Genomic DNA, 12989 nt, shown 5'->3' on the forward strand with positions numbered 1-12989 from the left:
AGTATTGAAAGCACTATATTCGCAATATTTCTGTTAACACACTCAGATTTTAACCTGAGAGTGTTGTCTAAAGCAAGTCTTAGCAGCTCATATCTCAGAGCTCCTACTGCCAGGCAGATGGCGCTGCATTCTCCATGCTTGTACTGACTGGATGGGGTGGCATCATGTCGCAGCTGGAAGGTGGGCACCTGGGCTTGTTACCTGAAGGCACTTTCAAGCACCACAGTTGAGTTCATCCTGCAAGCTCTGGTCCTGCATCTTGGCATGGTCAGTGGATTGTGCTCCTCTGGGCCACTGTCTCTGCCCTGGAAAAGTGATACCACTTTCATCAGATGCCATTTGGAAAGGACTGGGTTTCCCTGATGCTGCTCACGGGAACCTGGACGCACACTGCAGTCCAGGATCTGGCTGCGGTGGTTTTATTTTTCCTAAGTGTTTCTTCACGTGAAGGGACATGGAGCACAAAGGTAATTTCCTGTCTGTGCTTCTGAACTTCTGAGTCGGCTTCACAGCTGCAGTCACAGGCTCTGAGGTCAGCAGGCTCTGAGTTCCGGTCCTCCCCGCCCACTCAGACCTTTCAAGCTGGAGTTTCTCAGGTCCCTATAGCTTTGGTGTTCTTAACTGAAAAATGAAGAAAAGCTAACATCTAACTCTCAGGAAACGTTACTGTGATTTCACATCAAACCATCTGGTGTATTTTTCCCAATTTAAATATGTTATAAGGAATGAATTAAATGATGAATATTGCAGTGCCCGGGGTAGATGTGCTGAATAAAATGTCTCTCCCACTCCACCTACACTTTTTGAACATTTTTAAACATATGGCTCGGATATCTGAGCTTTCAGTGTTATTTGAACCAACTTATGGAAGAAAATGGTAACTTTGAGAGTACCCGATGTTTTTCTAAAACAATATACATGGGAGAAGATTATTAGCTCTTCAATCTATTTTTTTTAAATGGTAATGAGGAATTTAAAAGGACACATAACGTTGCAAGGGAGATATTGGGGGATCCTGGGGATGAATCAGGGTACAGAGGGGAGGAGTAGATAAGATAAACATTGTATATGTGTATGAAAAAAATTTAAGAATAAATAAAATATTATTTTTAAAGTATACTGAATTTTATAGAATTACTGGGACAATAAGTCAAACTGGCATTGTGGCACACACTTTTAATCCCAGCACTGGGGAGGCAGTGGCAGGTGCATGTCTAAGTTCAAGATGTGCTTGGTCTACGTGGTAAGTCTAGACCAGCCAAGCCTACCTAGTTAGACTCTGCTCAAGCAACCAAATCCACAACCTAAATAAAACAGCAACAGTTTAAAAGGTAGAAATAGAGTTTTAAAATTTTATTTATTTGGTGGCTCCATTTCTGGTTTCAAAAGAGACGGCTTGTGAAAGATCTTGACATGTTTTGGGAATCTTTGAATTGGGGATATGTTTGTCAGACGGCAAACAACAAAAGTAACTAAGTTTTGCAGGTCTTTTCCACCATTCCTGTATTCTTTAGGGTTTGGTGGTGCGCTGCACAGACCCCTTCTATGGGTCTACGTTGACTGGCAGGTGAAACTAGTGTCCCCTTGGTTCCTGAGTTGTCTTTGTTCCACAGGAGGCTGAGTTCTGCTGCCCCCTGACCGAATATCTGAACCCTTCTCGTGTTCTCTTCCACCTTTCTGTTGTATATTGGTCCTTGAAGATGACATTTCTGAATTCTTAGGAAGATAGAATTAGGACATTGCTTTTTTCAGTCCTAGGACTTTAAAGTGTGTACTACTATGAATCTATTCCAGGTTGTTCGCCAGGGAAGTGAGCCATATTGCCAGATGGTCGGATTCAACCAGAGACCACAGCTCACCTGGAAGGGTCCGAGTATTTATACTTGGGCAGCTTATTAGTAAGGGCGGATTCCAGGATAATGGTGTTAGTAAATTGACTGGTACCTAAGTACATGAAAAGACTGCTTTTAAAGACCAGTGTGTCTGGATTAATGGAGATTAATGGACAGAAGGATGTGTGTGCTTTACCTAGATCATGGTTTGAGGGGGAAATGTAACAAATGATATTCTTGGGATGCTTAATTTGTTTATGAGCTATGGTGCTGTGCTTAAATGTGACAAAAGTGTTGTGATTTTGTACACATCTCTTCATCTTAGGAGAGCCATATGCATTTAGGGTTAAAGTATCAAGTGTGCCTGAAGGTTTTGTACTGTTGAAAGCACACAGATGGCTGCGTTATTCCGACCTGACTGGCAGGATGAAGCAGCTCATAGCTCTAGGAAGAAAACATGTGTGCTCATGGTGCAGTTTTTAATTTTGCTATATTAAAAACATTTATGGTAGATTTCTGAAAATAAATGCATTTTAATTTGCATTAATTTATAGTACAGTAGACTAACCCAGGGACTAATCTATGCTAGGCAAACTGTTCTTCCACTGAACCACACAGTCAGCCCCTGGAATTAAAATTTCAAACTACAGAAGTTCAGTCTTCTAATTAATAGAAGGTCATTGTTTCCCTCTATGCTATCTAAAACATAGTGAAAATAGTTCAGTATAGATTCTTAACAGTTCAATAGATTCTTCTTCACCACACCAGGTTTGTGATGTCAAGACACCTCACTGTGAGTTCTGAAAGTTTCTAACTTCTTTTAAGTTCTGGCTTACATCACACAGATACGAGTGCCTACACACACACACACACACACACACACACACAGTGGTGAATATATTACATTGCTTGCTGTGAGGGGCTAGGGGCTTTAGAAATTGGGAGATGTACTATTTAAAGCCCCTCAAGTGGGGCTGGGGATAAAGTGCATTGGGTGAGTGCTTTCGTCACTTGTGAAAGTGGGCTTAGTCTCATGCTAGGAATCTTCCTCCCTTCATCCGAGATTCTGTTTTCTGGGCTTTGTTACCCTGTTTACTGAGGTCGAAGGATATTAAATGGAAAATATTAGAAATCAACGGTGCTGGCTAGTGACTAGCTTTATGTCAATCTGACACAAGGTCGTGTCACTGGTGAAGAGGGAGCCTTGATGGAGAAAGTGCCTCCATAGATTGAGCTGCAGGCAAGCAGGTAGGGCATTGTCTTAATTAGTGATTGATGTGGGAGGACCCAGCCCATTGTGGGCATTCTTAGGCATGCTCTGTGTGGTTCTATAAGAAAGCAGGCTGAGCAAGCCAGTAAGTAGCATCCACCCCTCCATGGACCCTGCATCAGTTTCTGCCTCCAAGTTCCTGCCCTGTTTGAGTTCCTGGCTTCCTTCCATAATGAATAGTGATATGAAAGTGTGAGCCAAAGATCAACCTTTTACCCCCACAGCTTGCTTTTGGTCATGGTGTTTCATCACAGCAATAGTAACCCTAAAATAGATTTGAAATAACTTTTATTATTGACTTGTTATGAGCGTTTATTAGTTCCTTATCATAGGTATGAATGTTCAAGAAACACAGTGTCTGTACATTTTGGTCCTCTATATGGTTTTAGACCTTTAAGATTTTGGAAGTAATCCCCTGACAGAGCCAAGCTTGGGCTTCCCAGATGTGTCCTTGTGTTCTAGAAGAGCAGGGTCTGTGGGAACCAGCTAAGTATGTTTTGTGGAGTGGGTAACAAAAATAAGCTCTGAACTGCAGTGGTGGAAGGAATATTAGAACTGACTGGGCAAGTGTGTGGCTCTACATGATGCAGACCTAAAAGGGAAAAGGAACGCAGTCCAGTTTAGTGCTAGCTCCAGTTTAGACTGAACCATTGTTTTCTACGTTGGAGAGAGCTGACCTGTGTGGTAATGGAGGAACCTTCAACTGGTTCTTGATGCTTTCAAATCTGAGCCTGGCTGTTTGTAACCCTCTGCTACCTCCTGGTGGCAGAAGGTGCGCCTAGCAGGAGAGAAACAAAAATAATCAGGTCATTCAGTCCTTTGGTCTTTTTTGAGAGTGCAAACATCTTGTACATGGGGAGGGTTAACTCTTTGAAGAAGTTAATGATAGTGACTGGCAGCTATCCTGAGAGAATTCAAATTGGAATTTTATTTATTCCATTTTGATGTGTTACCAAAAGATTTAGTAAGTTTTGGTTTTGAGTATCATATATATATGTGCACATATATATACATAATATATACATATATATTAAATACTCAAATATCTTTATTTTTAGTGTGTTCATTTGTAAATAGTTGCAGGGTTATTTTCTAACCTTATGTTAATTCACTTACTGAGCAGTAACAAAAGTAGAATTGTTTTTTTTTTCTTTGTTATAGAATGTGTGTTTTCTATTGTCAACAATGTATCAGTTAAAATATTCTAGAGTGTCCATTGCCCATATAAGAGATTGGTTCTCCCTTAGTCTTTTTGTAATGGACATGCCGTTGTTTCTGTGTCCTTGATCATAATGGCATTTTTATTTATTTACTTCAAAAGCAAATGTTTCTATTAGCATTCAATTTACTTGCGGTTTTTAATTTAGGAAAATCCTTTCTTCTTTTAGATAAGCTACGAAGAAGCATGCCTAATCTGGCCCGGATGCCGAGCACCGCCACGGTCAGCAGCAACCTCAGCTCTCCGGTGACAGTGAGGAGCAGTCAGAGCTTTGACTCCAGCTTGCATGGAGCTGGAAGTGGGGTTTCTCGGGTTCCATCCTGCAGTAAGTGTAACAGAGTGGTGGCTTTAAACATCCTCGTTAGTTGGGACGCCAGGAGGAAATTTTTCCAAAATTTCTTTCTCACTTCTGTCCACGAGAAGAGACATTTCTCTGTCTTGTAACTTAGATTTCACTATGATCAAGCAGTGCTCCCTCTAGTGCTCCCTCCAGTGTCCATGTTTACAACTGCTACAACTAATAAATTATAGGAGGCCTTTAGCTCAAGGATAGCAGACATAGTGGATAATCCCCAGCGCACCCATGTACATGCCCCTTTCCATACAGATCCTTATCCTTCCTCTGTGAGCTGCCATTTTCACTCACGAGAGGCACATCAGTTTGGCCCAGCTGCTACTGTGGTCATGCTTTCCAAAGCATTTTCCTCCAAAGGTGAAGATAGTGTTGTATAAGGGAATGTTAGAGCCTCCGTTCCAGTGCAGCTGTATGGATTCATTCACAGCGCCTGTAGGGATAGGGTGGTTCCAGATACTCATCCCATCCCTCGTGTGAGGTCTGCTGAGGTGGGTCTTACAGAGACCCCAGGCCAATATTCACATACTCTAAGAGGTCCTCAGAGAATGCAGAATGCTGGCTAAGAGTTTGCATCTCTAGCGCTTTTTAAATTTGCCTTCCTCAAACCTAGGTTTGGATATCAGTTTATTTCCCAACACGTGGTTGTCTTTTATTTATGTCCTGGTTCCTAACAACAAAATGACTGCATTTATTCTGTGTAAGGAGCTGCTCCAGCTGGTTTATAGGCATTGTCTTATGTGGCTACCAACAACTCTGTGACATAGTTTCTATTATCATTTTGCTGATGAGAGAAAGTTTCAAGTGGGTAAAGTAACAATTTAGCCAAAGGTGGGCAGGTCAGAAGTGCAGAGCTAAAAACAAGGTCTGTCTCCTGCTAGGGCTTGTGTTTTCTGCTATACAGGTTGAGCTTCTGCAACCTAGAAATAAAAAATAAAAAATGTTTCATGATCTGAAACTTGAAGGCTGTGTGATAGATACCTTAAGTGGGAAATACACTTAGATTTCACTCTTCTGTGAAACTTGTTTTCATATTAAAGATATTTACAATGTCGTATGAATTTACCATTAAGTTATGTGCACATAAGTGGACTTTGTATTTGGACGTTGGTTCAACTACAGTGTGTAGAATTTCTCTTGCTGTTCCCGAGGGAGATGACTTAAAAAGGAAAAAGATATATCTCGTTTATATTTTCAAAGGAGTGTTTTTGCCCAAGGCTGGCTCTATTGCTTTGGGACAAGAGGAAAATCCTGGAACATTTGGAGAAGTAGGCTGGGCACGTGGTGGGAAGGACACAGAAGATAAACAGAGAAGAGGCCAGGGGCAAAGCCTATCAGACACATTCCTTCAGTGATCTCCCACATGCTCTGCCTCTTCCAGCCTTGAGTCCTAAAATTTCTGCCCCCTTCAAAATAGTGACCAAGGCTTCAATACCCATACCTGAGAGTGAGCTTTCATAATGAACATCTGATGATCCAATCTATCTCCAGGAATTCCCATGGTCTTGACGGTTAACCGAAGTTCTCAAGATGCCCACATTCAAAGTCCCCCTAAGGCCTCAGTGGAGTCTCGGCAGTTAACTACTGTGAAATCAAGAAAACATTACATACTTCCAGCATGAAACAAGGCAGGGTGAACATTTCCATCACAGCAGGGAAGAAAGAATAGGGATAGAGAGGCAAGGCCCAATCCCAGCAAAGTCAGCAACTACGGTCACAGGGTCAAACGGTCTGACACGTGACGGGCAGCCGCAAAGGCTTTTGGTTAGTCCTGTCCCTAATGGTTCTGCAGTGTGCAGATGCTACGGCTTCTCCCTGGCCATCTCCTTTCATTCCCCGAAGCTTTCCTTGGCAAATGTCCCATGTTTATCAGATCTGTAATTCCTGAAGTCTTACAACAAGGCTTCTGGCCCTCCCCCATGCTGCCCAATCTGTCTCCTTCACTGTCCTCTGAGTGCCAAGGCCTAGCCTGGGCACCTATTGCTCTTACAGTCTACGTGCCTACCTGCAGAATCAGCATCATGTGAGTGACTTCAGTCTTCTATCTGAGTTCTTTTGGACCCTGGCAGCAGGGGTCTGAGTCTCAGAAGAATCCTCATTACCTTCTGCACTCAAAATACAGTCTTTTCTGCTGTAATGTCTAACTGGAGCTCTGGTCTTCTACTATGAGAGTCATTAAATGCAAAACTTTTGTTGTTGTTTTTTTGTTTGCCTGCTTCTATAAACATCTTCCAAATTTACAAATTTCTCCTTGCAAACCAGTAGCAGAGGCTTAGGAACCACAAGGTCACAGGGTCAGAGCAGCCACCCAGCTTTCAGTGTTTTGTTAGGTTTTTGATCACCATGACACATAAGCATGAGAAGCCACCTAAAGGGAAGAAAAGTTCATTTTGGTTCAGTGATGCATGTGTCAGCCCATGACTAACTGGATTGCTCTGGGTCTGAGGCACAGCAAATGTCATTCTGTGGGAACAGGTAGATGAGGGAATTGTTGACTGCCCAGTAGCCAAAAGAGACACAGGAAGGGCTTAGGGACAAGGTATGTCTTCCTGGGATATAACCAGTGACCTGCTCTATCCTGGTAGGCCCCATCTCCTACTGATTGCAATACCTCTCAGAAAAAGGCCACCAGCTAGGAGCCGAGGCATCAACATAGGATCCTGCTTGCCGGTGACATTTTATGGTCAAACCACTAACATGAAAGATATGTCTATTTATATGCAAATGTTCTCCAACATGCGGGGCTGGAGAGATGGCTAAGTGATGAACTGGCTGCTCTTTCAGAGGACCAATTTGATTCCGAGGCCACATCATAGGTCACAACCTTCTGCAACTCTAGTTCTAGGGGGTCTGATGCCGTCCTTTGGGCTCTGGACACTAGGCATACACAGACATACATTCAGTCAAAACACCCATGTGATTATTCATATATATTATATGAATGAAGATATATAGATAGAATATAGAAGGTAGCTGGATAGCTGAATGGATAGATAGATGGTAGATGATAGACAATAGATTGATAATTTCTCAAGTTTGAAAACACCCCAAATGTTAATCTAAGGCCCGTTTCCCAGCATTTTAGATAGAGCACTCAGCCTGTGTCATGGTTTACTGCTAATGTATTTTACCAGGCTGTGAGCTCTGGACTTGGACCTTGGTTCATTGTGAGTGAATGAATGAGTGAAATAAACATGAGTTCATGAATGAACCCATATCCTTTAAATAGTTAAATTAGTGAGGTGTCTAATGAAGGCAGAGCTGATTCATGAATTTACTAATGATACAAAACAGAGAGGACTATTCACTGACTGACGTCAATTATTTTTAGACAGCAGGCTAATTATGAAGAAATTTAGCTGAGGAAAAATATACATTCTAGGTCTGAGTTAATGAAGACTTAACAGTGTAAGTGTGGAGTGATAGTTTTTTTTTTTTTTTTTTGGTTTTTCGAGGCAGGGTTTCTCTGTGTAGCTCTGGCTGTCCTGAAACTCACTCTGTAGACCAGACTGACCTCGAACTCAGAAATTCTCCTGCCTCTGCCTCCCGAGTGCTGGGATTAAAGGCATGCGCCACCATGCCCGACTCTAGAAAAATGTTTTGTCTTTAGCAAATATAGGACTGATAAGGAATGGGTGGATTGTAACTCTCTGTGGACAGTAGTGTCTTTGAGTGCCATAAAAATTAATACAACACAAAATAGGATAGAGTGTTCATGATTTAAGGTTTCTAGCTTTGAAATACTAAAAAACTAATGGGAACATGTTGGAAGGAAATGGCCTGTGGCCAGAGCTGAGACCATCTGAACCGCAGAGTAAATAATATTAGATTATAATTGATAGTGCCATATAAATATCTCTGGGCCCATGCTTAACAAAGCCAAAACCAAGGGATGGATGGGGGGTTCTTTATAGGTGGGATTCTGTTTTGAATACATAAGGAATTAAAGAAGATAGAAAAGTCAATTACAGGAAAGCAGAACAAAAAAGAGGCATTGCTGTGCACTAGGTCCTCACTCTGGTAGTTTGCATGAGAATGGCTCCTATCGCTCTACATTTGGATGCTTGGTCACCAGGGAGCAGGATTGTTTGATAGCATTAGAAGGAGTAGGAGGTACAGCCTTGTTGGAGGAAGTGCGTCATGGGGGGGGTTGCTTGTTAGAGGAAGTGCATTACTGGGGGTGGGCCTTGTTAGAGGAACCCAAAGCCCACACCAGACCAGTCTCACTCCCTCTGTGCTTGTGGCTGTGGTCCCCAGCTCCAGCGCCTGCCTGTACGCCACCATGCTCCTGTCATGATGGTAGTGAATTAAGCCTCTCAAACTGCAAGCAAGCCCCCAGTTAATTGCTTTCTCCTTTGAGAGTGCCGTGGTCATGGTGTCTCCTCACGGTGACTCAGATGTTCACATTTCAGATTTAGGGCTTGGGATTCTGCAGAGGCCGGGGGAGAAAACTTCATCGACAAAGGACTCTGTCGTCAGACTGTACCTCGGGCTTTTAGTTATGAAATCCAGGCATCATGGTCTTCCTGACATTTTCATTTCTTACTTACAAACTCGAATGGTGCCTATCTTTGCTGGCTTCTTTCACTAGCTATTCTTTCTTTCTTCTTTTTAATGCGGGTCCCTGACATATGCTGGCTGTAAGGGACATGGTTCATCAGTAGAACTCTACTTGAGAGCTACTCCGTACTATCATTTCAAATGAAATCGGACTTGCATTGTCTGCCAGACACTTTTGGATGAATCAGCAGCAGTTGAAGCATTCCATATTAACATGTAGTAAATTTCTGTTGATATAAGCCTTATTCAATGCGTCTTGGCACTGTTTTATAGACTTTTGAGAGGTTCTATAGCTCTAAAATTAAGCTTATTTCAAAGTATTTATTTTTTTATAAATAAATAGTGGTGTTTTTTTTTTTTTTTTCAAATTTAGCTTCTAGGTTTTGGCATATCAGTGTTCTCCTTTCTATAAGAAAACACCCGACAAGCAATTAAGGAAGGAGGAGTTTATCTGGCTCACCATCCATCATGGCAGGAAGGCATGGAGCAGGTGGCTGGTCACATGACATCTGCACAGAGAGGCAATATGGGTGCTCAGCTGGCTGTGCAGTCTAGAACCCAGCCGATAGCATGGTGCTACCCACATTCAGGAGAGCTCTTTCCTCCTCAATTGAACTTCTCCCGGAAAGCCTTCTTTGCCCAGGACCTGTGTTTCCATGGTGATTCTAGTCTGGTCAAGTTGACTGTAAAGAGTCACAGTCACCGATGCTGTTTAGGATATAATTGTTCTTCATGTTTTGTTTTTCTATCCAGGGACTTTGTTGAATTCACTTATCCCAGCAGCTGAGGGGCTCTGTATGTACTCAACCTAGTAGGTTCACGTTATCAACAAAGCATGTTGAAGAATAATCCTAAAATTGCAACTGAGACAATGCAGTCTTCCACTGTCTGGAGAACAGATCACCATGTGCTGGAATACCACATAGTAATAACATAGCATGTAGGGATCTCATGCACCTAATATTGGGTAAAAGAAGCTCCACACGAAAAGGAACATGGGGTGTGATTCCAGTGTAGGGGTGGCCAGCGTGCAGTGACAGAAGAGGAATCGTGTTCTCTCGGGAGATGCTCTCCCTGGGGTGGAGTCTGGAGGCTCTGAGGAGCTGGTGACGCTGTCCGTCTTGAGATGGGGGATCATGAACATGTTCACTGAAGAAGAGCACCAGCATGTGTACTTCAGACTGATTATAGATAGTGCTTCAGAGAAGTTGAGCCAGATTCACATACTGCATGTGTTTATTAACAGATTTCTTTTAATTTAAAAACGTTGGTAAAATGTTAAGGATTCTAAGGAATATGTTCGTGACTACAGATATCACTCCTGACTTCCTTTCTGTGATGACAACTATTAAATTGTCCCCATGTTTGTTTTCATGAGACCATCATTAGAAATATATCAAGAAATTGTCATGGGGCTGGAGAGATGACTCAGTTCTTGAGGGCACTTGTTCTTCTAGAGCACTTGAATTCAGTTCCCAGCATCTACATCAGGAGGCTTGCAACCATCTGATGCACATGCTGGCAGGCACACACACACTCACACGCACACAAACACACAGGGATACTCGCACGCACACACACACACACACAGGGACACTCACACACATGCACACTCGCACACATATACACACTCATACACACACATGCACACTCACACACATACAGGGACACTCGCACACATACGCTCGCACGCACACACACTCATACACATAGACACACACACTCACACACACTTGCATACACGTGCACACACACACATATGCTCGCACATATAAACTCACACATGCAGGGACACTCACACACATGCACGCTCGCACATACACATACTCATACACTGCACATGCACACTCACGCACACTGTATGCACGCATGCATGTGCACATACATACATAAGTAAAATAAATGAAAATGAATCTTAAAAGAAATTCTAATATCTTTTTAACAGAAAAACAAATTTGTCTTGGAACAATTCAGAGATTCTTAAATGTTGTTAAGAGTCATCTTCTGAATGGTCAGAGTCCTTTGAGCAGCACAGATGTGATCTGATCAGGTCCTCTTACACCTCAGTGGTTTTTTTTTTCCTTGAGATTTGGAATTTTTTTTTTTTTTTTGAAAAAACTTGTAGGTAAATCTTACAACTCAGAAATCTCAAGGAAGTTGAGAAAAGACTGTGTAATACATAAAGATACTTGATATTCCATTTTTATTATTTAATACCATACATATTTACAAACCTATTATCACTTATGCTCACACGTAAGAGACCATTCATGACCCCCCCCCATTCATATGCCAGAGAAATGGAAACACAAAGACTCCGTGTAAAACCTGATTATTTTAAGTGTAATAAGACATGTTAATTGATAAGGCTTTGGGTCAAGGAGGGTACTGACTGAAGTTTGGGGAAATCATGAATAACAATTTGGTTTTTGGCCTTCATGCTGTTCATAGGTTAACTGTACTCAGGCATAGCATTGCAGACAGACAGAATGGGAGAGTCTTATCAGGGGGTTTTCTCCTACTGAAGGGTCTTACTTTCAGGAAATGTAGGCTCCTCTGCATATAACACTGTTCTAATTAGGAGGCAGTGGCGAGTTCCTCACACCGACATTATTTTCCCCCACAGTCCCATCACCAGGACAGATTCAGCACAGAGCTCACAGCGTGGGCCACTTCCCAGTGCCCATCCGGCAGCCCCTGAAGGCCACGGCCTACGTGAGCCCGACTGTTCAAGGCAGCAGCAGCAGCGGCGGCGGCGGCGGCGGCGGTGGCAGCGGCATGCCTTTATCCAACGGCACGCAGTTATATTCCACCACGGGCATCCCTACTCCGAACAAAGCTGCGGCTCCTGGGATTCTGGGTCGCAGCGCCCTTCCGAGACCTTCACTGGCAATAAATGGGAGTAACCTGCCTCGGAGCAAGATTGCACAGCCTGTCAGAAGGTGAGAACTCCATTCACGGGACTGAATCTGTGCTTGGAAGTTGCAAAGTTTCTCCAACTCACCCTCACCTTTCCCTGGCTCAGGTCAGCCATAGGTCATTGTCCTAATGGCCCGTCCTGGGTCCCTCTTTCTCAGCAGGTGGTGGATGTCCCTGTGGATGTCAGATTCTGCGTCCTCTCACTTGATTCTTATCCCTTGGCCCATCCATAGAGCCCCCATTGCACCCTGTCCCAGGTTCCTTGTGTGGCAAGTTTCCTCCCTCCTTCAGGTCTGCTCACAGTGACACCTCTACTCGAGGTTTGAAACATCTTTGTTTGGTTCATCAGTAACCCCTTCCTATTGCTAAGTTCCAGATGGCGCAGGCAAGCTTTTGTTTCAGCCTAAAAATGCCAAGTTCTTTATAGGGTACATTTTAGACAAAGGTAGTGGCAGTAGCCTGGCTTATTTTCCGTGGTAAATGCAGAGCCGTGACATTATTGGGGACCCTCCATTTTTTTCTTAAATGCGTGTCTTGAAGGAGGAGGATTTCTGTCATCAGAGAATATGAAGAGGATCTGTTTTCTTCAAACTTGAGAAAACATTGGGTTTTTCAAAGTTATTTTTGAAATATTGAAATTTTTCAAAATTACATTTCAGTTCTTTGTTGCTATGATAGAAAAAATATTTAAAAGGCTAAGAATTTATGCATGTGTTCAATAAAACTGCTTTTTGTTTGTCACTGTTTCTCTATCAAGGATTGTACCTTTGTCTTTCTGTCTGTGTTTCTTTCTTTCTCTTCTTCTTCTTCTTCTTCTTCTTCTTCTTCTTCTTCTTC

The 12989-nt window shown here is 42.7% G+C and overlaps 1 protein-coding gene and 1 long non-coding RNA gene across 3 annotated transcripts in view; one reads left to right on the plus strand and one right to left on the minus strand.

The window, feature by feature from the left end:
- The window catches only part of Slain1 (SLAIN motif family member 1), a 52709-nt gene that overhangs the window by 37741 nt on the left and 1979 nt on the right, over window positions 1-12989 (plus strand). For both annotated transcript variants that reach the window (XM_021203316.2, XM_021203317.2), the window contains 2 exons: window positions 4491-4646; window positions 11860-12175. In XM_021203316.2, coding sequence (XP_021058975.1) covers window positions 4491-4646; window positions 11860-12175 — 472 coding nt within the window. The remainder of the gene's footprint in view (window positions 1-4490; window positions 4647-11859; window positions 12176-12989) is intronic.
- LOC110325362 lies at window positions 4159-8786 on the minus strand. The gene is made up of 3 exons (XR_002380735.1): window positions 8643-8786; window positions 6115-6257; window positions 4159-5106 (listed from the first exon to the last, which is right to left on the minus strand). It is a non-coding gene; the product is annotated as an uncharacterized LOC110325362 (long non-coding RNA).

The sequence above is a fragment of the Mus pahari genome, chromosome 8 (genome assembly GCF_900095145.1).
Source record: "Mus pahari chromosome 8, PAHARI_EIJ_v1.1, whole genome shotgun sequence".
Taxonomy (NCBI): domain Eukaryota; kingdom Metazoa; phylum Chordata; class Mammalia; order Rodentia; family Muridae; genus Mus; species Mus pahari.